Here is a 26,450-nt window from a genome sequence, read left to right on the forward strand (position 1 = left end):
AACACGTTCGTTCCCCTCCGGAGCTCCGTGTGGGCGAACATTTGCAGTGCGGAGGTGCTCCTTTACATTCCCCTCGTGCTCACCCCGGCCCCTTGGCAAGGATGGGTGGTGGCTGTGCTGAGCTCGCTGCCAGGCACAGCATGGACCCCAAAAAGCCCAGCATCCCCCAGGCTGACAGTGCCAAGGGTATCTGAAGGATATAATAGCTGTTTCATCTTTCTGTAATTTAAAACGACCTCTGGGCGAAGCCATTTGTAAAACGACATTTTAGAGTACCCTTGGCCAATGAATTGCATCTCCATGTGTTTTCTTTGGTTCACACAACGGCATTTTAGAAGGGACTAATGCAAACGTTTTTATTTAGAATGTATTCATCATTATTTAAATATCAATACAGTTTTTGCAATAGTTATCAAGAGTTCCCGGTACCAGGGGAAAATAAAACATAGCCACATGCTTGGTTATGTTCAGAGCTTTAGCAAGCCTCTCCATCTCAGCTGAACATGCAGGGGCAGTACGTGTCAGTACAATCTAATAAATACAAAATAAAGCAAATGTCAAGAGATGTTTCTCTGTGGGCCTGGACGTGCCTACCGGAGAACCACAGCCTCCTCCTGCCATGTCAAAACCCCGGTGTGAGAACTGTTATCTGGACTGGGACGCAGAGCAAGGAATACACGGTTGTCAGAGCAGCAACATCCAACTAAGGAGAGACCAAGGGTTGGGGGACAGTGTCACCGACAGCCACCGGACCGCTCGGAGCAGGCGGTCCCAGCTGCTGGCGGGCGATCCCCGGTACTGCAGCCCAAGACTGCAAGCCCTGCAGCTCTGCCTCGTGCCCCCAGCTGCAGGTCAGTGTCAGTCCCAAAGTCCCCAGGGAAGGCCGTGTCTAACCGCAGTGATTAAAAAGCGAGCTGCCTTCTGGCAAAGCCCGGGAGCAGTAATGAGACTGACACATTCCTCCTATCATCTTCAGGAAAAAAGTGAGTCATGCTACTACTGAATTATAAACTCACATAATAACATAAAAAAACCCCCAAAACAACGACATTTTCAAGTACTCCCAGGCAGGGTCTTTCCTCCCCAGCCATTGTGGTAGCATTCCTATTCCATCACAAACGGCTCCATACAAGCCAGGGCAGGCAAACCTGAACGCAGACGGCACTCCCAGAGTTAGGAATACACACCTGCAGCCTGGGAGAGAAGGAACATCTTTCTGTCCCGCTCAGCATTTAACCTGGGAGCATGAAGGACACAATTAATAATATATGAAATAACGAACCTCCCCCAGAATAATAGCTCTGTACAGCCCTAGGCCAGATCCTCGGCCAGCATCAACCAGATGCTACAGAGGGAGAAGCAGCCAGAGGGCAGAGCTTCCCTGCGATTGTGGCTGTGGTGACGGGGGGGGGGGGGGGGGAGGCTGTTTGCCTGCAAAGTTTTGGTTTCCCTTCAAGAAAGAGTAGGAGCTCTTCCTATGTCTGAGTACTGTAATGCAGCACAGCCTGAGTGCTGAGCAAATATTACTGAAAGCCTAGACCTTTGGGAGCTCTAGGAACAGCTAAGGACCAGAGCCGGTCCTTTCCACCCCAGCTTTTGCCGATTAGAAAGGGGAGATCACAGTCCCCAAGGCTTCCCTTGGCTTCCTCTTGCCCCTGCTCCTGGCAAGGTGTCACGCTGCAACACCGCCAGCCCGGTCCCTCGGTTGGCAGTGCTGGGTCTGAGCGCGCGCTCCCCCACCGCCCTCCTGGGCTCGCAGGGCTCCCCAGAAACACAGCGGACACACAACGATGGCACCCAGCTTTCACAGCAGACACAGACTCCAGGGCTCCTACACCGATGGAGTCGGAGGAGGGTTTGCTACACAAACTGAGCCTTGCTTGGGTTACAAATGCTGGCTGTTGCATGACATTGGATACAACTGGGACATTAGACAGCTATTGGAGACAGCTCTGTTGCTTCATGCCAATGAATGCTTTTGCTGCCGTATATTCTTGCGAGAGCCCAGCCCGCTCCTGCCTTGCTGCAGGTTCAGGCGCACTGAGAGATGATGTTAGAGTTGCAGTCTAAGGTGTGAGTGTGGCTTCTTTTGCAGTTTTCGGGCCCGCAGCCAGCACCGGGTGGGCTGACCAAGTCCAGGTAATAGGGGGACTTGAGGAAACGGCGGTAAGAATCCTTTTCCATGAGGGTGAATATTTTTCTCTGAGCCTCATCGAAGCAGGACAGCGTAGGCTCCAGCATATTGTGGCTCGTCTTCTCCCGTGTGCATGAATCCAGGTTCACCTGTGAGCCAAAGGGACAGCGTAAGTAGAATCTGTCCCAGAAGCGGCTATAGCATGGGTAAAGGAAAAGCCAAGCGTCTCTTCACCAAGCGTGTTTAAGGTGTCCTTGATGGGCAGTGGTCTGAAGTGGCCGTTGGACACCCTGCAGCTGTGGCAGAATCTGTGCAGCTGGATACCAACGCATCTCCGCTGCCAGACGAACGGTCAGGGGAGACTGACACGTGTCCCTCTGGGATGCGGCCAGCCAGGAAACTTGAACAACTGCATGGGAGCAGCTGGAACACTGGGAATGATAGTCCTCGTGGGCTTGTCCCCTCTGACTGTGCACATGGGATGGCCACGTGGTTGTAACTAAGCCCACTTTCCCTCTATCCAAGTTTAATAGGAAAGCAATAAAAATGACACCATTTGCTTGCTAACTGAGAAGTGGCAACCTTCAACTCTCGTGAAACTACCAGATCTCTCCTTCCCTGTGCTGCTGGCCAGGTTCAGGATTTAGGGTGAAACCTTTGCTCAATAAATGTCCTGTGCACATACCTCTTTTGTTGCCTGCACCGAGATGAACTCATCATAGATCTTTCTGGCCTTGGGACTGAGCTTGGCTGGCGACTTGGTTTTCTTGTAGTCCTCACAGCTGACCCAGAACTCGATGTTCTCCTCACTGTACTCAGATTTGAGAAAAGCACGGAAAGCAGCCAGTCCTCCTACAGATTGTTTAGAGGAAAACCAGATCAGGTAAGAGTGTTGGTTCCTGGATACTCATATCCACGAACCCCAGCAAACACCAATTCTGCATTCTCCTTCCCAGAGCTGGCCGAGCAGCTCCCAGGGGACGGCTGCCTGCGTCCGCAGCAGTCGCTCGTGCATGCTGAGGGAGGCTGGAATTTAGACAGGCCCCACAGGGATGTCACACATGGGTCCTCAGCTGCCTGCTCCCCCACCATGACCTTCAGTGGCTCAGCTAGGAGAACACAAGCAACTTGTGTGTTCCCAGGAGGCCCCGAGGAGACGGCCAACACACGCCGCAGGCCATGGGAACAACACAAAGGAAACATCAAGGACATCAGTGTAGCCTGGAAACGATGGGAAGACAAAGTCTCCCATGGGCTCAGCTGCAAACTCTTTCTCCACTTTTTGGTTCTTGTTTAACCCACTGTTAACTGTGCGCTGCAGTCTTGCTCTCCCCTTGCACGGGGTTGAACCAGTTGCCTTCACAAAAGGGACAGCTCAGCAGTAGGTCAAAGCCCCACTCACGATACATTGGGATTGTCCCTTGGATCTGACCAAGAACAGCCCTCCTAAAGGCCTGTGTGGCCAACGGAGCTGCTGTGTGCCGCAAAGAGACATACGATAACGTCCCATGCCCCCTCCAGGGACTGCTCAGCTCACACACTTTGCAGGCAGCACCCTCCACATCTCCCGCAGGACCCTCTTTACTTACTGTCGTGATGGATCAAGTTTTCCAAAGAGTCTGCCCACTTCCTGACTTCCTCTTGGCTAACCCTAAAAGGAGACAAAGGGAGAAACACAGGGAAGATTTAACAGGAGTATAGAAAGGACAAATCTTTTTCCCCGACTGTCGTAACAACATACATGAGAGACCAAGAAGGAAATGTCTGCTTGCTTTACAGACACCCCTGGGCATCCCAGATCTAATCTACAGAAACTGCGGTTTGCAATCCCCGCCACCAGCCATGGGCTGGAAGGGAATTTTCCTGGAAAAATTGCTGGGGACTTTGCATTTATTTTGTGACTGGCTGCATCTCTTGCTGGGACGTGGACCTGGGATCACTCTTACATGTCATATCAGTGAACTCCAAAGGGCTGATTTCTTTAACCTGTCAGGAGAACGGTAGCTATACGGAAGAGAGAGGAACGTGGGAACTAGAAAAACACGGGGAATGTGGGAGGACATCCTGCATTCGTTCCCACTACCATACCAGAACATCCTAGGGCTCATCTATGCCAGGAGCATACCTTGGCCTTTGGAGTCCTCCTTGGAAAGGACACCATCCACTTGCACCTCAGCGAGAGCAGCGGTACCCTGACAGGCTGCTCTCGGTTTTCTGTGCCAATACCTCTGTGCAGCTGTGTGGACCATTGCACAAACCCGTCTCAAAGAGACAGTGATGCTGATTCTGCAATGTGTCAAGTCACGCTGGGTCTTGTGATGGCATTATTCCCCTGTGCAGGAGACTGCACAAGTCCTTCCGCGTGCGTGTGCATATTGGATCACAGAAGTGTTGGCAGAAAGAGACCTCTAGTTCAGCCTTCTTCACGGAAAGGGACTATCGATACCCGAGGACTATTGCCACACTAGATTCAAACACGGCGGTGTTCAGGAGGTACTGGGAAGCAGCAGCACAAATGCTAATGAAGTTCAGCTCAGCGAAGGAGTAAACAGCACGTTGCAGCCAGCTGGGGCTTAACTACATGGCAGCGTCCGCTCTTACCTACCTCTGGCTTGAAGCTATTTTCTCCTTCTTGCCCTGGGAAGAGCTGTAGTCACAGGAGTCTGACTTCTGCAGCAAGAAGCCCAGACGATGCTTCATGTCTTTGGCACTGAAAGAAACGATTCAAGTACGAGATGAAGATAATGTGGTACAACTCCCTCTGCAGCCTCCTCACCCGCAGTAAGCTCCTTCAGCACTACTCAGTGATACAAATGCAGGTCACTGCTAGTGACTCCAGTGCCGACTTTTCGCTCCCCACATAATGCACATTTCTGTTGCCAGACAAACACAACAAAGTCAAAGAAGCAATTTTTCACATTCAACAGCACCGTTTTCTTGCTGAGAAGGTCATCGGCCTGGAGCAGGGCTGGCAAAGGGGGAGAAGCTGCTGTTTTCCTACGGTTTGTTTAGTTAAAATATTGTGATAGAAAGGCATCACCGTGTTGTAAAAGAGTCACTTCTCCCTAAGCTGATTTGCCCAGCTACCAGTGTCCATTTCTTACACACTCACTAATCCTTTCCTGGAGCCCTTGCCGTCTCCCCAGCGCATCACCCAGCTGCAGGAGCAGCGGGGCCGTGCCAGGGCACCCCACCAAGCAGCCGCCCGCGACACCGAGGGAAGGGAAGGGCGAGGAGCAGGACTGGGGTGAGATCAGGGGATGAGCCGGGAGCTTCACCACAACCAGCCCACGCTGACTGCAAGCTCTCCCTTGCTGCGTGGTGAGCTCCTACGAGGATGCATGCTTAATTTTGTTCTGCTTTCCAGCGTGCTCAGGGCAACCATTGCCGGACAGCAGCACCGAGATACGCAGCTGGTATTGCCATCAGCTTCTCTCTGGATTTCCGTCCAGTTTAAGAACAAGGGGGCAAGTAAATCAGTCCTGCTCGCTCAGGGGTGCAAGCCCTGGTCTGCTGCAGGGTGCAATGATAGCGTAAGCAGAAAATTCTTCTCCAGCTCCTCAGATCAGAGCCTGGAAAAGAGCGAGAGGTTGTGCCGCAGGGCTGAGCTCTGGCAGCTGCTCAGCCTCCCAGCACTTTGCTCCAGCCATAGCACCCTGTCAGCGCTCCCGGCCATATCTTATCTCACTGCTTGTGCTCATAAATGTTTCCTTAACAACTCCAGCACCAGGGCGAGAGCGAAGGAACCTCATAGCTTCTTTAGAGCAGGGCACGCGTGCCCAGGGACAACAGCCAGGCGCTGCCCCGGCAGACATCAGGCACTCTGTGCTGCCTCGTGCTGCCACGCTACCTGCCCCAGAAGAAGGAGACCACTCAGATCTGCAGGAAGGCGGCAGCAGGAGGAAACAAGATGCTGCTGCTTGCAGCGAGTCCCGCAGCTTTCTGGGAGAGAGGGATTTTCTTGGGAATCTTGGGCAGAGGTAGTTAAAAGATATGAACTTTTTTTTTCTTTGCATTTTTTCAAATGTTCTTTTTTTTCCCCATCAAATGTTCCTGCAAATTGGGGGGGAGGGTGTCCATATTTTGCCCTCATATTTTCAGCACTTATTTTCAAATCCCCCATGAGCGGGGAGCTTTTTCTCTCAGGCGGGAGCAGGCTGAGTCTCAGCCCCTCAACCCTCTCCCATTGCACAGCCACCGAGAAGCGGCCTCAGGAGCGCTGCTGGGGGCACGCGCAGCCAGACAGGTAGCGCTGCGCCGTCAGAGACCCGGCAGGTTTGCATGAGCTGCATGAGCAGGGGCTTCTGGGGGGCCGGTGCCGTTCTGGGGACCTGGGCCACCCCGCTGGGGGTCTCCAGGCCCCACGGCACCTGAAAGGGAGCAACACCCCTCAAGGAGGGCTCGTGGCCGCCTTGCAGGCATAGAGACCCGCCGACGCTGGGCTGTGGGGCAGACCGTGCTGCCGAAGGCGCGCTTGGGGGTGCAGAGGCTCCGCTCTGCCAGTACGGGGATGTCTGGCCAGTACCGCACACCGGGACACAGCCAGATCCTGCACCCACGGCCGGGCGCTGCTCAGCCCATCCTGATCGGCACCGTACACCGGGGGTATGGCCAGCCCCACATCGGCCCCATAGCGCTGTGCACCGGGGGTACAGTCTGACCTGGTCCCTCACCGTCAGTACACACCCGGGGACACAGGCTGACCCCACACCGGCCGGTGCCGCATCCAGATCCGCGGTGCCCTGGGCTGGCCCGCATCCCTGCCCTGCCTGCCGGCGGCCGGGTCTCTGGTCCTGCCAGGGCAAGTTTCTGCATTTGGGATGGATACATTTTGGGGAACGACCCTCAAATTTTTTGATATCCCGTCTGTCTCGCTTCCCCCTCAAAAAATCAAAACCATAAAATTCAGCAGGGAAAGAGGATTCAAAGGAGAAAAGGAGCGCAAAGCTTGCGGCAGAAGCAGATGACAGGCGTATCAAAATATAGCAATGCTAAAAGCTGCTTGTTTTGCTGATGGGAAGGACGGGTTTAGAGTTCCCACAGCTCCGCTCTGTACGAAACCCATGTGCAATTCTGCTTCTGACTAACGGGGAAAAAAAAAAAAAGTCTGTAGGCAATCATTTGTATCTAACCTTACAAAAGAATCAGAGCCAAATCTGCCACTTCTGCTTCAGACACAAAGTGCAATACATCCAGACTAACAAGACCATTAACAAATGCTCAGAAATAAACAGTACCTTTTTAAGCAAGTGGCTGGCAGCGCAGCGAGTCCCTTACACATCTTGCTCCCGAGGTCGGTTCCGTATTCCAGGAAAAACAAGAAGGCAGGAGGCGGCAGAGGCTGCGTGCGGGTCCTTCACCGACTGCAGAATTCAGTCTCGTCTCCGAGCCAGCGGCGCTGCCTTGGCTCTGTTTTATAGCCTAGCCCAGACAGCCCAGCAGCGCTCGGTGACCCAGTCAGGAGTCAGCACAGCGGCAGCACCGTCCCCTTTTTGCCCACCCAAGAGAAAGAGGGTGACGTATAAGCCAAGACAAAGGAGTGAGTGGGATTGTAAACCTTACCAGAAATGAAGCTTGGTGTCTGGCTGCAGAGGTGGATTCTTTTAAAAGGGCGGAAAAGGCTTCAGGGGCTTTCCTCTATTGCAAAAGGTGGAATGGTGCAGATAAAAGCTGGAGGAGATTTTCAGAGAGGCACAGACAGTTAAAAGGGTCAGAGAATCAATTCTGAGAAGTGAGATGAGCTTTGCTGGTTCCTCTGTTCATTTTCCCCTTCTATTTAAAGCAACCTGGGGAAAACAAGGGACAAGAATTTTGAACACAAAAGGTTTCCACAATCCCAACAAATGCAGAAACCAGAGCTTTAAGGAAAGAAGAATGTAAATTCACCAGGGAACTGCCCAGGCAGATGAGACCATCCTGTTTTATTCTAGAGATATGTGGATATATGCCTTTGGAGAGGCTGAAAAAAAAAGCTGAGGTGTGTATCACTATTGGAATATAAAATGTGTATGTCCCGGCACACAGACATTTGGGGACAGCTCATGTACATGTGTAGGAAAAAGCAAGACAGGAGGTTGACAACACGGCTGCCTTAGACATACGGGTATCACTGCAATACCTTACTTCTCCATTTGCATTTGCCCCTAATCAAAAGCCAGACCTTGGGACTCGGGAGTCCCCAAGGGATGATGATTAATTAAAACAATAGGCATAACAGAGAGGACTTTGTGGCAGTGTTGAGGCTGCTCTGTGCTAAAGGATGAACCCACGAAACACCTGGTTGTGGTGATGTCTGGTGGTGACTGCACTGCCCGGCTCTGCTGTAGTCCCAAGGGAGAGCAGGATGACTCCAGCTACACCACTTGTCCTCAGCCCTTGGAAGGTGCAGAAGGCAGTTGCCCCTCTGGAGGGAGAGAATTGGCTCATATTCATTGAGCTGCAGCTCAGCACAGCCTGTACCATCATTAAAAAAGAAGGGAAAGCTTTGGGCAGACGGATGTGCATATGGTCTGCTGCACTTCGAGCCTTGCTCCCGCTGTGAAATAAAGCAGCAGGCTGGCTGCCCACGCTACCCACTGCTACGCTCCCTCTCCCCAGAAAACCTTTAAATACTTTGCCCATGACCTGCAAAAGTTGCAGGGCGAGCTTTTCCCTCCAATGTGTCTAGAGCCCCCAGCCAGCAGCATGGACAACCCAAATCCCAGAGCAGTTTACCTGCCTTGGCATACCGCGTCCTCTCAGCTCACTAGCTGTGCCCAAAGGCAATGCTCTAATTAATTTTAAAATGCTTTTGTATGAATGTGACTACTCTGTTGCCAAACCTGAGGCAACATGCCTGCGAGTCCTGCACGGTTTGGACTAAAAATCAGCTCCAGGGCAGCGTACAACTTAAACCGAGTGAATCCCCTTGTGTTTTTAGTGTTGGTGAGCTGAGAGCACTTGGGGGGGGATCTGTGGGGAGCGACTGAGCACTGGCAGAGTTGGTGCCAAAGCTCTCTGATATCTTCTGTTGGAGGAGGAGAGAAGCCAAAGGGCAGAATATGGCCAACAGGGAAAAAACGTAACTAACTCATTAATTTCTAAATATTTAATTAAGTTAATTTTAATTTCAAACATGTGCAATGTTACTGCTGGTTGTGTGCAACTGCAGCACATTCATCCAAGCAATTCAATAGCTCAGCTGGCCAACGCGGTCAAGGTGTCTGCAAGCGCTAACCCTGACCCTCACCCTGGCAAGCAGAGCCTGACCTCCTGGCTCAGGAAGGTCCCAAAGGCTGCTTGCTAGGGCAGGGAACCTCTGTGCAGAACACAGAAATTCTGCCGTTTCTCTGCAAATTGGCGGGTAACCAGATTTAGGAATGTCACACTTCTCTGTGGATTGTAAGCACGTTCGCTGCGCGGCTCTAATGACACTCGAATGCTGGCGGTGTCAACATCAAATCACCTTCTGCATTCCCAAGTTCTGTGTGAGCAGGCTGTAATAAGATATTTCTGACACTGCTATCACAACAGCCAGCCCAAAGGGCTTTGCAATGAAGACCATCCTCCCTGGACTGTTTAAGCAGGCTCCTAGAACTGCTGCAGTTGAAATTTCCCTTTTTGCAGTTCATTAACACCGACTGGTTCCGTCTGGCCCCCATGCAAGGAGGTCGCGTTTGCATACTGTTTCTCCTCTGAGCTGTGTTTCCCAGCTGTTGCAGTTTAATATCCTCTTGGCTGCTCCAGCTGGTCCCCAATCAAACGTACCCCCTTCCATCTCTTACCCTTGGTAGTCAGCTCTCTTCTCCCAGGGCACAGACTGTGCTGTGCTCAACACCAAAATCTCCTCCTCCCTGCCAGTTAGCGAAGTGGCAGCTCACACCACTTTTTACGCCTGTCACATCCCCTCTGGCTCGCTTCACCTGCGGCGTGGAGAAATCAGCAGTGAGGATGGGCTGGGAGCGCAAGGCTGGGGGTGGGGGCTCCCTGGCCAACACATCTCTTGTGCTTTGGAGGCACCCAGGGGCCCACAGGAGACAGCACGCTAGCAAACATCTGCGGTTCCCACTGTGGCATCCCTCGTCCCCCCCCACTCATCCCTGCTGCATCCCGCACCCTGCCTCCCCGAGGAGCTGGAGACAAGGCTATGAAACGGAGCTTTCCCTCCCACCATCACTGCCAGGGAAAAACGTCACACGCGCGTGCTCACCCCCATGCACAAGTGCGCGTGGAATGTGTCCCTTGGCTTAGCCGCGGCCAAACGGCAGGCCGTGGGAGGAGGCAGAGAGCACGGGGAACGCTGCGTCGGTGGTCATTGCCCAGAGCAGAGCTACTACAGGCTGTTGCCCTCCTGATAGCACGGGGCTCTCCCGCCTCATCCCTTCCCATCTCAGAGCAGCGTGCTCCGGGATGCATGAGTGTGCAAGGAAGACAGCTGCTTTGCGTCACTGGAAACGGAGAATGGCATGACATGGGAGCTGTGAGAATGTGCTGCTGGGCCAGAGCATCTCCTGTCACTGCTGCCTTCCCCGGTCCACCTCGCAGAGGCTAACAGTGGCCCACTCTTCCCCATCTTCATGTCCCACTAAGCCAGCCAGGCACCTTGGGACTGGGCTAGCAAATCGCCTGGGTGCACGGGGAGACACTGGGCAGAGCGTTGCCCATCTTTCTCATGGGCATCCCCGTCCCAATACATGTCTGGCCTCCGATCTGCTCTGCAGACAGCATTGGAAAGGACCCAGAGCAGCTCCCCCAGCCCTGAGAAGCACTAACCAGGGTGGCACAGGTCCCCACGGCCCTGGGCTGCAGAAGCCCTGCAGCCCTGGTGACTTTTCTGCCCACACGAGCGGACCCCGCACTGAGCCCTGCTGCGGGGAGGGGGCCTGGAGCTGCGCTGAACTCCCCGATTTGCTCCTCCCATACCCCAGCCCCAAGCACTCTTTGCACAAAATCCCTCCCAGTGCAACCGCCCCCCCCATTGATTTCTTCTCCAGTACACCTGTTAGTGGGTAAGATTTCCTTCCAGTAACGAGGGCTGCATCTTCTCCACATACAGGTGTGCTGTGATTGAATTACGGCTAATGAGCTGGGAGCAGAGAGCCCTGGAAGGACCATCTGGGTCTGAGCTGGGATGCACGTGCCTGTGCCTGACACTGCATGCAGCCACGTTCCCTGTCCCAGGGCACTGACTGCGGCCTGACCTCACTAACAGACACTTGGAGAGGCCACACTTGTCCCCATAGGGTCCCCCAGCCAGCAGTGGCATTCCCAGGAACGCTGTCCCGCAGCACAGTCTGAGGCGATCGCTCTTTCCCATGTCTCTGCAACGCACCGCCTGACTTCACGCGTGACCGCAGCCGTGGCCCTCGCAACCGGCCCCCAGAGGCAGCCTTTGAGGAGAGAGCATCTCCTCCCAAATTAGCCCTGACGAGAGGGATGACTCACCATTCTGCCACACGGTTAACTCGCTGCTCACACAGAAACCTTCTCAAGTGGATGTACCTCCAGGCTGACCCAGTCACCTTTCTGCTTCTCTCGGACGAGGCAAAGATGAACTTTTAAAGGCAAAGCAGCTTTGATTTGTTGTCGTAGTTTCTTGCTGAGCCTGCTCCTCTCTGAAGTGATGCTCTGTAAACGTTAGCACATTCATTCAGTGCGTTCCTTAGCCCCAACTTCATACAATTCCTACAACCAAACATACAACTCATGCAATTTTCCCATGCTCTCAGGTGTTTTCTACTTATACCTGCACCTGCAGCATCAGTGGGTTTTTGTCATTTCTAAGTGGTTGGAAGTTCCTAACAATTTGGAGGGTTTTGGTTGGGTTTTTCTTTGCTTCAGCCCTCAGTTTTTGGGCTGTCTACTTCTGTTACTACCCAGAAGAAAATATTTCATCTTGTATCAAAGGAAGAATTTTTTTCAGCCCAAATGGACTTTTTTTCTTTTTCCTCCTGGTTTGGGTTTGCTAATGAAATAAGTAGGGTTTTTTTGTCTGGCTACTGTTCTTGTTTGTGGACATCAGACAACAGAAAAAGCTATAATTCGAGTAATTTACTTTCCAATTTCCCAAACGTCTGTCTCATCATCCATCTTGATTAACAATCCCTTAAACATTTCCTCTTAATCACTAAGAAAGCTTTGAATAACACCGGACCACAAACCAAGCCAACATATGCCTGTTCTCTGATGCCTTCCCAATACCAAAAACACTTTGAAACATCTCATTTAGCCACTTTTAGTCCATTTAATATGGATTTTATGACATTTTAAGCCAAATATTGATAGCAAGTCATATTCATTTATAAATCTATTTCACCACCACAACTCCCTCATAAAAGCACTATTAAGCTCATTAGAAAAGGTCTATTTTTCCATTAAATCACGTCAGCTGGTATCAATTATATCAGCACCTTTCCAAATGAGCCTGCTATCATCCATACTAATAGTGCTCCTGTACTGATCAAAAGGTTAATAGCTCTGTGACTATACAGCTCACCCCCTCTTAGCGCATGGCTTTCTTCCAGTCTCCTTTTATTCTGAAATGTGTGAAAAGGGAGCACTCTTTGTCCTGAGAGCTCTTCAGCCTATTCCTCCAAGAACCTTAGCGCGAGGCAGTTGCACCCGGTTGATACAAAACTGCGCAGATCATCCCCAGGGCTGCGTAGCCCCCGGGCAGGGACAGGGAGCAGACGCGCTGCGTCCCAGCTCTGCCCGCAGCCCCTCTGGAAGCCTCCCAGCGCCAGACCCTAACGTTGCCATTGCCGCTTCTGTCCCTGACACGCGCCTGGGGGTGTGAAGCAGCTGGTTTTGTGCTGCCAGCTCCTCCTCAGCCCGCACACCCTGGCTGAAGCACCGTGCCCGAGAGCTGGTTGCTGCTCCTGCTGAGCAAAGGCGGCTCTGGTGAGACACGCGCTTGATTTAAACACGCAGTTCTGTGTTCTTTCAATGTTCTTCTTCGCAAGCTGTTGGCACTTATTCTTTGAAGGTCACTGGGAAATCCCCTGCTGAGACAGGAGCTGTGATGGGCGATGGTGGGACCGCTCGGATTGACCCCTGTGGGCTCAGCACCGCATCGTGAGGTGGTTAGCTTACAGTCAGCGGCTCGTGCACACCTCGCCTGCTGGGGACCTCTCGCTCGTGGGCTGATTGCTGCACTCGAATGTGCCCTAAGGTACAGGAGAGGAGGAGGAGGAGGCATAAAGGGAGGCAGGAAGAGGGTTGATGCGTCAGAAATTAAGACTCCTTTATGTACAGCGTACAACAAAACCACTCCTCGTGCCTTCTGCACCTTAGCAACCCAGCTGTGCAGTGACTTCTTTTCTACAGCTTTAAAATACCAACTTTTTAATGTGATTGAACTATCTGCTGCCTAGACAATTATTAGAGGATGTGAAGTTACGGGCTGCAGGGCTAAATCTTTCGTCGCTGCAGATCTAGTGAGATCTACTGTCTTAACCTTAGATGGACCTTTCTCCCTTCCTTCCCTCTTGTCTTTCCAGTGGCAGCTGAGCAGGATTAGAGCTGCCATGCCACAAGGGCCCACACCAGGGAACAAAGGCGAGAGCTTTCTTCACAAGTGCAAAGCCCAGGGGACATTTTGTCAGTGGGGTCACGGCTCAGCATCCAAAGCACGTTGCTTACTGCTCTGGTCACAGTTTAGTTGTTTAATTCTCTAAGCCCGCTTACAAATGGCAGCTTGGAAGCAGCAAGCATCTGTCAACACCTGTCTCAAGGGTATGCCAGTTATTTAAAAGGTGATGTCTGACAAGTCTGCGGATGGGGTTGCAGAGCATCATGATTGCAGGCTAAAGAAACACAAAAGCAAGGACAAGCACCTGCAGCAGAGAAACAGCATCCATTCAAAAGCGCTGCTGAGATGCCAGCCCGCTGCATACAATGGCTGAGTTGACTTGGGGTACAAGTAAATGCTCTTGATGTGGCCCCAGAATTGAAAGGCAATTCTAAAAGGTGCCAGGTATTCAACGGGTCAAACAGCCCCGATGTGCAGCTAGTTCAGAAATCACAAAAAGGAAGCAGCAAAATCAAACTGTGCTGAAAACAGTCGGTCCTAGCCTGAAGTTCTTTGAGCCGTGTCTTGGAGATGAACTGGGCAGAATGAACCTACAAGTGGCAAACATCCAACATAGCGAAGATGTGGAATTGCTACACCGGGAAAAAGTCGCTTGCTGCAGAGGCTGATTGCATAGGAATGCATACAATATATGACAAACATGCAAAGGCTACTGGAAAACAGTCACTGCTCCGTCAGCTCTGTTTTGCCAAGACCTCTTGCTATTCAAAATTTATGTTGCAGCACTGCTGAAAATCCAAGCAGACCTGAGCTTCACTGTGCCACAGAGAAAAAAAAATAAAAGCAGAGAAAGAGGTGTGAGCAAAATCTATGGCACATTGTACATGGCTGTGCCCTGCAGCTGATGCTCACGGCATCACGCTGAGAGTGACAACATTTAATGCTTCATCATTTCGAAATTTCTGCTTTTTCCAAAAAAGAAATAAATGCTCCATGTTGTCACATTTCATCCTTCTGAACATCTCAGCAGGATGCATGTGGCTGAGATCTTACTGTCTCTTCCGAAACTGTGTTTGCCCGTCTTTTTGCAGGCTGGATACTAAAGACTGCAATTACTGGCTCAGCAGGTGAGACTCCGGCAAGCTGCTATCCCAAGGCACATTTGTGCTTTGGTGTTTCAGCAAGAAGTAAGTCTCAACACAGAAAGAAATAATATGGGCTTCTACACCTGTTTTGAATCAAGCCTCCAGTATCTGTAACCGGCTCATCTAACACAGGATCGCTTGGATCACGCAGGAATCTGACCAAGACTTACTGCAGCAATCCTTAAACCATCATCCACAGGGGACTTGTGGTCCCAAGGATATAATGCAAAAATCAAAGGAGAGGCTGGCTTGGATAATCTCAGAGATGGAGCCACAAAGGTACATTATGGACCTGGACTTTCCCAGATCAAGTATGTTCAGATCCAGGGTACTGTTTCTGATCACTGGAGAGACAAGCTAGCTCTAAAGACAAGCGTGGCTCTGAAAGGGGTTGTACTGTTCAGCATTATCACGGTATAAATTGACTGCCATCATGTACGAAGTGCTTTATGTTCCATAAGTACAGAGTGTTTATCTTATTTCTGCATCATAGGAAATTGCAAGTGAGGGTAGTACTGACAAATTGTCTGTCCCCATTTTGTGAAATAATGCTGCAGTCCCAGTCAGTCCAGCTAAACTTCACCCACAAAACCCCCACGTGAGATTGCCACTCAGCCCGGTTTCATGGGCTTGTCCCACCTGGAAAGGCTCGCCAGGCACAGACCCTGGTTTGTTACACAGAGCCCTAGGTGCCTGTGAAAACGTGCCCAACACCCCGTCAGCCAGCAAATCCTCCCTGGTCGTTGCTTGTCCTCTCCCTCCGTCACTGAGATAGCCTACCTCTTTTCTGCCAGCAGACCCCAGCTGTATTCCTCCCTTGCCCCGTAAACACCAGCGTCTTGAGGTGCCTGTGGAGGGAAGGCCAGGCTGAGGAACAGGAGGGACCCGCGCTGGCCAGAAATGGGGAAGGCTGGGGTCACGAGAGCTGGAAAGGAGGAGAAGAGTGGTCAGTGATGTACAGAGGGGGAGGCAGCTATGTGAGGAGAGGCCCCAGAGATGAGCCATGGGAAGGAGAAGGACACGTCCCGTGGCATCTGGGCGAGACAATCCTTGGGAACGCTGCCCAGCGGCCAAGGGTCTCCAGGGACGCTCAGCTGTCTCTGGAGGGAGCATGTGGATGTGCTGAGTGGCCTTGCTGCCCTGCAAGGGAGATCGCTGAGAGCTGAAACCAGTGCCCATTGCTTTGGAACCGTGTGGTAGGATCTCCAGGGGAGCTGTGCCAGGCACAGGCCTCCAACATGACCCTTCTGCTCAGCAACATCCCTAACTCTTTACTGTTATCTTCTCTTGAGATTCATAATGGAGAATCACTTATGTTCTCAGCAAGAACAGCTAAAAATAGTGCTAATACAACAAGGATGAGAGATGAATTTACAAAGCAGAGCAAGAAAGCACAGAAGCCCCTCACAGTCATTATACACTCCCACAGCTTTCAGATGTGCTTTCAACAGCAAAAGCTCTTGCTGTTTGTAAGGGAAAGAAGGAAATTGCCTAAGACAGTGGCAGATGCCTGGAAGGCTTCATATTGGAGTGGTTCCTTTTTGCCCCTTCTCCCTTCGACATACCTCACTGCTATCCACCTTGTAACCCTGCTTCCTCCAACCAAAATATGTGGGGCGTAGCTGCCAGCAGGCGTGCAGAGCATCCGGTAAGCCATCACATCAGCCCTTGCACTGGGGGAGAACAGACTGGTCCTCTCTCACTTTCTAAGTCAGCACCAAGCTTCAATTAGACGTTTCATCCTTGTCAGATGCTGCCAAAACCACGTATGGCTTCTTTCAGGCTCACTCTCAGTTAGGGTGTTGCAATTCCTGCCCTGTCCCTTCTGATGTGGGCTAGTACCTCTGCAGCTCAACCTTTGAATAAGCACTACGGATTTGTAAAATTTTTAAGCACTTGTTGGTGAAAGTGAAGCAGAAGGGTCAGGAGGGGAAACAGCCAAGAGCTCAGGCTACCATGATACCTGGATCCCTGGTGCTCACACTCCTTCGGATGGTGTGACAGGTACTCCTGGTTGCACAGTGGCCCTGCTTCAGAAGGATGGACGGGGGGACATTGAAACCAACCTACTTGCACCACACCAGACTGGCTGCCTAGACACCTCTCACAAGCTGCAGGAGCTTAAGCCTTATCTTAAGAAAAAAGGCTGTTTCCCTCTCAGAGTTCAGCCCTTTGAACCAAAGGGCCAGGGAGACACCCTGCCTGGTGCTGTCTCTCACCTGTCTCGCAGGCATGCTGCCTCCCACCGAGCTCCGCTCCGCATGCGGCGCTGCACGGACCCTGGGCAATCCCTGCCCCACTGCGAGGCTAATGCAGAGGAAGTGGCTAATTTAAAATCTTTGAATCCTTCCGGAGGCTTTTGGGGGTGCTTACCTCCCCCGTTCTAATAGACAAGGGCTCGAGGGAAGCTACCTTGCAGTCTGAGCTGTGTTTAGAGTGACAGGCGGCTGATGCAAAACAGGCTCAAAGGCAGTTTGGGAAAGATAAGTTGGGTACAGAGAGGCCTGGCTCACCCCTCCCCATAGCCACAATAAAGCGTTTGATGTGTCCCTTCTCTGCACTTGATCACGTTCCTGCTGCCTCTGTGATTCATATTATGCAACTGATTGACTTTGCAAGATATGAGAACAAAGCGTCTCCTTGCCCTGCTCCCTGATGCGCATTAAGTGTGTTAGATTGGAAAGCTGAAGCAGAAATCAAAACAAGCCCTCAAGCCTGGTTTCTCTGCTAATCGCTGGTGCTCAGATCCTTGTTATGCCGAGGGACTCGGTGGTACCGTAATCTAAAGGCATCATCCTGGGCATGCTTCCAGTGGTCTGCAGAGCTGTTCTGTTGCAGCTTCCCAGTAAGGACTGTGACACTTTCTGTATCGAGCAAAAATTGTTTTCAAACAGGATTTTTCTGTTTGAGGGTTAATGAGCAGCTCTTGAAGCAGACTCTGATCAATGAGATGTGAAGGAAGGAAGCCAGGAGGCACAGAGGCCAGCTGTCTTGCCAGCTGCATCCCAATCACAAAAAGTAAAAAAAGTTGTGGAGAAAGGAGTGGGATCAAGGGCATCACCTGCTCAAGCAGTGCCATAACCCCTGAAAGCATGGCTCAAGGTACTTCTTATGAAAGCTCAGACCGCTCCTGGCTCAAGAATCCCTGCCCTATGGCCGGCATATTCCAGTTTAGCATCTTCAGCCTGGTGCCACATCCCCAAGGCTGGCCTGTCAAAAAGACTTCACGTGATGCTCATAGTAGGAGGGAAGAGGCGCTGTCAACAGGTGACACCCACATCATGTACTTTCATAGCCAAGTCACATCAACGTGATAGTGCTGAGCTAACCAGAGTTACTCCACTGCATGAAACCTGGTGCCTATAGGAGAGGTTTTTGCTTCTGTTTTTCTCCATTTTCCTGCATCCAGCTGCGGATTGCCTTTACTTATGGCTCCTGGGTAATAGAGGCTGAATCCCGCTGTGCTGTCTTACTGCTTTTTAAATTGTCTAATATATGCGCATTTGGCCCAAAACTCATCAGTCCAGTGGGGGAGGCAGGTTGGACTCTGTTAGCAGCAGAGACCAAAGCGGGCTCAAATTTTAAAGAAATTAGCTCTAAAATCCTGCTTGTCTTTGTTCTGAGAGAGTCACGCAGAATGGGGACAGCTCTAAGAGCGGAAGGATTATTTTTTTTTTTTCTCTTCAATTTTCCTCTCATATATCACCTGGAGTTGTTCATGAGAGAGCGGGAAGATGATCTGCTACCCCCAGGCTGAGATCAACAGAGCCTTACAGCAAATCCCTCAGTCTAACAGTATCGGCTTGATATCACGACAGATCAGTAACAGCCCCTGAACCCCAAACTGACCCACAGTACACGCTCAGGTGTTACTGTACAGGGATGTGGAAGTTATTCCCAGCCAAGACTCCATCCAATTTTTATCCAGCCCTATTCTGTGTTCTGCAGCTGCTAACATATTCTCAGGAAACCTGTTTCAGGACCGGTGCAACCTCCACCGATGAACTAACTGGCCCAATTACCCAGAGCTGACAATTCAGTGAATCTCCAGATATTCAGCCGTGGAAGAGCAGTGCTGAATCTTGCACGTGCAGGGCTCAGAAGCAGCGTAAGTACAGACTTGGTAACGAGGAAAAGCATGGAGAATTATAATGTGAGCAATCCTGCACCGGGAATGAAGGGAGGGAGAGCAGACCGTGCTATCCACACAGACATTCTGCTGAAGGTCAGTGCAGGATGAATGGATGTGATACAGAAGCTTTCAATCAACTACATGGTTAAGCAGATAAAGTTTTTCCCAGGAGGTAAAAGGCCACCAGCCTGGGACCACTATGCACTGGAAGCAGGACTGGGACTATGCAGCCAAAAACACAGGACAGCAGGTAGCTGTGAATGTGTGAGAGCCGGGGAGAAAAAGAGAGGCAGCTGGGATGCAGCAGCAGAATAAAAGGTTTGCAAGATGACAGACTGCAGGGGAGGAGCAACAGAGACCAAAGAACAAAAGACCTGGAAGTACAAACAGGAGAACAGCAAAGGCTGGGGCAGCCTCGCGTTGCTGGAGGAACGGAAGTGGAAGATTGCTGAGGGCAGGGCAAGACGTAGGAGGTGCAGAAAGCCAGGCATGCCAGCTTGAAGCTGTACACAGTGCCCTTCTTGCTACCAACAGCATGGGCTAAACTTTTCAGATCTGAGAATTATCTGCTTCTCCTAGTCTGGACACGTTTGTTTTCCTGGTGGCCTATCAGGAAAAGCAATGGTATGTCAATTGCTGCAACCTCAATGCCACTCTCTGGCCAGGACACGGGGTCTTCTGCTGATGACTTGTCTGTGCTGTGACCCTACCAGAGCGCAGGCCTTTTGGTCATGCCATAAACACATTCTTCAGTTTTACAACCAGGAAAGGCATCCTAGGAAGCCAGTTCTGGGAGCACTGCTCTACATTATCAGCACAGGTCATTCTTTTAATTCTCATTCTGTTGTTTTCCCCCCATTGTTTACACACACATTTCAATTCAGATTTCACTTCAGCCTTAATATTCCTGTTACAAAACTCTTATACATGTATATGTGGGTAATCAATATGCTCTGCCTCATTCAGATGCTCAGTAAGAGGTTGGAAGATGGGTATTGCTCTTCAAGGGGGCTGTAGACCAACTGGAGAGAGTCCAGATCACAGACCTATAAGGCAAGATGGAAGAATGAGAGTTTGTTCAATCTAGAAGCGAGCAGACCAAAGGGACGCAGGGTAACGATACACAAAGTACCTAAATATCACATCCATAAAAGGCTGCAGTTACAGAGAAGAAGATGATAAACTGTTCAGTGTGTCCATGCTGGTCAAGGGAAAAAAATGTCCTGAATTGCAGCAAGTAAGGATTAGATAGCAGACAAGATTTTTCCAGCTGTAAGATCATGAAGTACTAGACTGGATAACCTAGGGAATGGTTTATAACACCACTTAGAAAAGCTCCTACTACACCTGTAGGTTATTTGCCTCTGCCTTGGACCTTGGTGAGGCTCTAGATGGTCTTTCTGCATTCCCACAGCAAGGGCTTATTGAGGAGGTGATAAAACAGGAGTCTAAAGTTCAACTTTGATACCTACATGTAAAGTTTTTGGTTAAACGTTGGGTCCACAGCATGTCGTGCTCCTAACGGTCTCACCTGGCTGCCTCAGAGACAAACATGGAACTGCTGTTGGATAGCAGGGACCCACTGCTGCTGTACAACCCGTCTTCAACATGGGAAGTGCAGCTGCCCTTCGCAATCCAGACCTTCCCGCTCTGACCAAGCTTTGCTGCCCTTTGACCACTGCAGTAAGCCAAGCTAGGCTGCATCATCAAACCCATTCACTTTTTTTTTTTTTTTTTTAAAGCCAAATAGATTTCCACCTACTCTGCAACCCTGGGGAAAAGGAAGTTGATTTCCTGGCTGGAGAAAGCAGCTCACAGTGACCAGTCCCAAGGGAAAAAGATGATATCAGTGTTTCTGAGCTTCCAGTTAATTGTGTTTACTGAAGAATACACAACATTAGAGTGCCTTGAGCCTTGGCCAAGTTTGTAAAAGTAAATAAAGACAATTCCAGTCTAATGTTAGAAAACTGACCCTTGGATTATTTCTGAGCTCACTTCTTCCAGCAGCTAGAACAAATTCTGATGCGCATGATGTGAAATAAGGAGCATTGGACTCATACCTTATTATTTTATCAAATGAACGTGTTCGACTGCCATAGCCAGAAGGCATCTCTGCTCCAGAAGACAGGTCACAAGACAGAAGATCAACTCCTTCCTCCTAGGGCTTGTCTGGTGACCCCTTTGCAGCTCATCAGACTTCCAGTCACCTTCTCAGGAGGACCCACTGCAGACCATGCTGCGTTAGGAAGCAGCCAGAGTGGAGATGCTCTATAATGGGAGATGAGCCAGGAAACGAGGATGACCCCAGCATGGGCTGTGCCCTCACGGAGGGGCACTGTCCCACAGCACCTGAGCAGGGCAGGCTGCACAGGAACCAACTAATAGTCCATTCACAGCCCTGGGATGGATCAGGGCAGGGGACATTTCAGGAGCCCTACTAGGAGGGATAGGAGATGGGGTTGGAGATAGACCTACCTACAACATAGCTCAGGAGAGAAGTGGAGCCCAAGGCCTGAGTTTAAATAAAGCTTCTGGTCCATGAGCAGAGGGGGTGGGTGGGGGCCCAGGTGAGGCTGGTCAGGGCAACTAAGGCCACGTCTGCTCTCTGAGCCTGCTCCTCACATGGGCAGAGCCATCTCTGGCCTCCCCAAGAAAAGCTGCGCAGCACTGCTCATCCCAGAGAGGAAGGCAACCATCGGGTGCTGCCGGGTTCCTCTCTGATCCTTTCCAGCCTCATCCCTGTATTGCCTTGCTTTCTGCCTGGCCACGCCATGTCAGCTGGGGTCCTGCTGATTCCTCCTGTGCTTTACGAGCACACCTTGCAAATTGCTCACAGCCATCCTAACACAGCCGTTTCTGCCCAGTAGAGTCCCATTAGCCAGCAACTCTCTCCTCAGTCTCTAATGATTGAAACCACAAAGCCATTTGTCATGCTACATCTTCTTTCCCAGTGAGTAAAAGTCAATTAGTGTTTTCAACTTTGCTCTGAAATAGCCCTGGCTCCCTCTTGCTTCTTTATGCTACCAGGAAACCATCTACAATAATGACTTGTTTGGATGTCTAGTGCTGTGTTGCAGTGAATTTCAAGCTCTCTAAACTTTCCTCTCTGTGTACCAAACACCTTAAGCAGGAGGCACATTTTGCATCCAGAAATTCCAAGATGAATTAGGTTTTGAACATGTCATATGGCCATTTTTTAAATTTTATTTTTTATGCTCAAGAAAATAATGATGATTTTTGCTACCAGACCTTATTTCCTATCTTAAACACTTAAATTTTCAGCAATCTTTCTCATTTTCTTAATCCTGTCTTAGCAGAGGAATAAACTCTTGAAAAACAAACGCTCCAAAAAGCCTGCAGGATGAGAGCCAGTGATCTACACAGTCCAAGCGTGTGCAGCGACCGCAGGTGGTCCTGTGGCCATCAGTGACTTCTGGTGGCCTGCTGTCCCCAGGGGGCTTGGCCAGCACCGGATGCTGTCACACAGCGCTGGCCCAGGCTCCCTGTGAAGTGACTGGCTGCAGCCATGCCCAGAGCCAGGTCTGTGAGGGGCTTGAAACAAGGGGCTGTTGCACTCAGAAGCAAATCAGCTCCAAACAGAAGCTGCTGAGAGTCAAGGTGAATTTCTTTTGCATTTGTCAGTGTTAGGATGTAATAAGGCATTAAAACTTGACTAGCGCGTAATAATTGTATTAGAGCTGCAAGGGTTTTAAAGTTAAAATAGAGTAATGTTTCTTAAATGAAAAATTCAAAACTAGTGCTTTCTACCCTATTGATATTTTAATTTGAAAGTACAGCCATTACTCTGAGCAAATTCAAATTAAATAAGCTTTTTTATTAAATTATTTTATTGCCTGGCCATTTTTAATTAAAGAATATGCAATTCAATTATTAAACAAAAACATATGTGCTAAGGTTCATTCCTACTCAGCAATGAATCTACATATTTGCTTAAATTTCATTGAAGTTATCATATGTATTTTTGAACCACAGCCTGAGAGAGAAGGCTTGAGAAGGATACACTTTTCATATGTAGACTGTGGGTCTCCTCCAGCAATGGCTGTCAGTCATTTGCTGATAATGGCTTCTGTTTCTCAGCAAGACTCTCAGAGAATTGGCAACTTTTCTTCTCCCAGTATGATATGACACACATTTTGTTTGGAGGTTGCCTCTACATTTGCTCCCAAAAGAAAAAATCCCATCTTTCCTCAAGGCTTCCAGAACTAGCTGCTGGGCAGAGATGCCAGGTGGTACCTCTCCAGTTAGACGGTAGGGGTAGAGGTGGTCCACGTCACAGCTCTGCCTCAACCGGTGAAAAGTGCCTGGTCCAGCAGGTTTGTCATACCACCCTCCTGTGAGTGACAGATTCCCAGCAGATGAATGGCATCCCTGAGCACTCTGCTTGAAAATGGTGGCTGAGATCTTCTACCTCACCATGGTGTCAGTGTCCTCCCTTCCACACTGTGTGAATGCCCAGACCTGTGAACATAACAAGTCCTTCCGTTTGTAAATATTCCCTCCTGGACAGTTTGTACTGTATCATCTGCCTCAAAGAACCCACGGAATGATTCCCAGTCTGTGGCTTATCCAGAACCAGAGATGTGGGCTGATCTTTGATTTCCATGGCATCCTTTCTGGTACCTCATGGGGTAAGCCGCCTGCAATGCCAGGCCCCTAGCGCTCTGGTCAGTATGTTCTCCTGCATCCACCACTCCTGACTGCATGGGGTTTGCCTTGGGAAGCAACACGGGGGGCACAAATAAAAGCCTGAGCCAGTTTTAGGGAGAACAGCCGCTGTTTAGATGGGACTGAACACGTGCCCAGTGAAGTGTTCGTGAGGATTTTGCTCATCTCTGATTCAGCCTAGGAAACAGCTGGCAAAAGTCACCCAGCCTGGCTTCAGGCCCAGCTCACACAATTAGAAAAGTATTAGCTGAACTTAATAGGAAAATCAACATTAAGCAGATAGGAGCTGGTGCAGTTGTTAAATACAATGTAGTGTTTTTCCCTGGCAGAAGCCCAGGCTAATGGAGGGCGTCCAGCATCGAAAGCAGCCTCCAAATGAAGGCTTAATTGGCCTCTGAAGCCGCTCATATAATTACAAACACTTGTAATGAAGCATGAAAAATACAAGAGCCCAGGACTGTGACATGAAGGGAAGAAATGATCTCATCTGTCTCAGAAAATAAATCAAAGCTCCTTTACCTTTTTCCTTACATTGAACCTTGTTCCCAGCTCCTATCTGGCCTGCAGACTCCACTCGGGTGCTGGTTTCCAGGGCAGTGCTAAGACCAAGAGGAAATCTAGCTTCTAACACAGGGCAAAACTTCTGCCTTCCCCTGACAGCTGGGGACACCTCTCCAGCCTCCCACCCTTGGTGCAGGTTGGACACTGGGGTACACACTAGAAAAGACTTCGACTGCCCACTGCTGGTGTGCACAGCGCAGCCCTGCCAGCAGCTAAACCTCTGCTTTGGCGAACGCTTTATATTTTGATTCTGCTTTAACTTTAGCTAAATGACCCTCCTTGATTTCTGTTCAACAGCTGCTCCCTGAAACACGCGTCCCTGCCAACTACTCAGACACAGTAGCAGCAGCTGTAGGACCTGGTCCAGGCAGAGCCACGTACGTTCCGCCTCACATCAGGGACCTGAAGCCCCTGGAATGTGTGTCCCAGAGCAAACCAGTGGGAAGTCCAAGGTACAACTCCCTCAGTTGCTATGCTGAATTGAGCCAAAGATCAACGAGGTTTGTGCTGTTTGTTGCTCTACAATTTTCTGGTTTGCTGGGGACAATTTTCTGGCTTGTTTGTGTTGGGGGAGACTCTCGAGTCCTTTGGTGAGTTCAGAATCACAGAGTAACTGAGGCTGGAAGGGAATCAGGACCCATCTGGTCCAACACTCACACAAAGCAAGGACAGCTTTGACGTCTTGTATCCTTTCTATGGATCAGGTCACATCTGGTCCCACCAAAAGGAAATGTCAACCAGGCACGTTAGGGAAGCCCTGGAAGTAGTCTGACTTTGAGCAAGAAGGGTTCCTCCCCTCACATACCAGCAAAACAGCTGTACCAGCACCACACCCAGCCTTGTCCAATTAGCTATGCCATCACCCCGGCTAATTAGCCTACTCAGAGCTTTGCAAGGCCACAACAATATTGCTCATTCTTTCAGTGTCAGTTCAGATGACACTGGACCACTCCACCTTACACCTTTTCACAATGTTGATCACTAAGGCAGGGGACAGGACCTGTCACCCACACCTCTACTCCCAAAGCTCACAGCTGCTAATGCAGGGAGAGAAAAATTTCAGGAGAAAAATTCCAATGTTTCCTAAGGAAGGGGAAGGCATGGCACAGAGACTACCACCACTGCCAGAAGGACAGCAAGGAGGCAGCGGTCAGCCGGGTGCCTGTTGTGGGGTAGATAGACACCACCGAACATCACTTTTATTCAGGCTCATTTTCACCACACACTTGTGATTTGAAGGCTCACTGCTCTACACTCACCTTGGCTTTCTCTCCTCGACCCTGCGTCCCTCCATCACGGGAGCTCTGGCACTCATTTCTTGTGTGTCCACATATGCCCAACACAGTGTTTGTACAAAGCTGCCGGGTCACTCCTAGTGGGGACAAGAGATAAGAAATTTCCATCCTCTTGAAGAAACTAACTTTGGACTTACTCAGCCTCCTGTTATCACTGTGGCATTCAGCTGCAATTAAACACTGAGGGCTGAACATTGGTCACTGGACAACCATTTTTTTCATGTGACTAACATTGTTTCCCAGTAACTTCTGTCCGAGAGTTTGAGTCCTGCGTAGGCCAGACTGCGTCAAGAAATACCATACGACAGTCTCACATCTAGCACTCATGATCTTAGGATGCACCAGCTGGTCTGCCGAAGCAGGCAGTACTCAAGCAAAAGGGGAGCATCCTCTTGCACCCGGGAAGATGATGGTTAACAAACTACGGCTTTCCTGGCACAGTCTGGGCACAGCCAGCCCCAAAGCCATGAGTTTTTCCTTGCTTGTACTAGGTTTTGTATCATTTTACAGCTAAAATTTGATCAAATCACACTTAGCTAGAGCAAGACCTGATGTGAGCTTAACTGCCCTCAAGTGATGACAAGCAGAAAATGCAGACAAAGAAGTCGCCTGAAAAGAAGCACGTTTTGCAGGAGCCTGAGTGAGACTTCAGAGACGCTCACCTGCGTGCAAGAGGTGTCGCAGGCTCAAGTCCGGGGTTTTACTTTGAAGTGTCTGCTCTGGCTCTGCCCCAAGGGCTTGCTGGGGTTCCCTGTTTTCAGCTCTGCTCAGATAAGCATCACAGTCACTCCTGCTAAATGAATACAGCATAGCAAGCACAGAGGCAAAGCACTGACAGATGATTCTTCAGCAGCCAGAAAAGGACCCCAGCTCACAGTCCACCTGGTTTTTGCAACTGAGATGATACAGGTTCCTGCACGCACTCAGTTACTAGATAATGACCCCAGGTGCAAACATCAAGAGAGCAGTTGTGTCTTTTGCCACGTCT

At 50.3% G+C, this 26,450-nt stretch overlaps 1 protein-coding gene across 2 annotated transcripts in view; it reads right to left on the reverse strand.

The window, feature by feature from the left end:
- Positions 1–329: 329 nt before the first annotated feature.
- RGS4 (regulator of G protein signaling 4) overlaps positions 330–26,450 on the reverse strand; it is a 32,560-nt gene continuing 6,439 nt past the window's right edge. Inside the window, exons 1-7 of one of the 2 annotated variants that reach the window (XM_054834488.1) lie at positions 15,569–15,677; positions 11,558–11,740; positions 7,372–7,920; positions 4,740–4,844; positions 3,724–3,785; positions 2,820–2,986; positions 330–2,283 (exon numbers count right to left, since the gene is read on the reverse strand). In XM_054834488.1, the coding sequence (XP_054690463.1) occupies positions 2,032–2,283; positions 2,820–2,986; positions 3,724–3,785; positions 4,740–4,844; positions 7,372–7,415 (630 nt within the window). In that variant the 5' untranslated portion in view covers positions 7,416–7,920; positions 11,558–11,740; positions 15,569–15,677 and the 3' untranslated portion in view covers positions 330–2,031. Of the gene's footprint in view, positions 2,284–2,819; positions 2,987–3,723; positions 3,786–4,739; positions 4,845–7,371; positions 7,921–11,557; positions 11,741–15,568; positions 15,678–26,450 lie in introns of those variants that run through there. The other variant, XM_054834489.1, reaches the window with a different exon arrangement.

This window comes from Grus americana, chromosome 8, assembly GCF_028858705.1.
Source record: "Grus americana isolate bGruAme1 chromosome 8, bGruAme1.mat, whole genome shotgun sequence".
In the NCBI taxonomy this organism is placed as follows: domain Eukaryota; kingdom Metazoa; phylum Chordata; class Aves; order Gruiformes; family Gruidae; genus Grus; species Grus americana.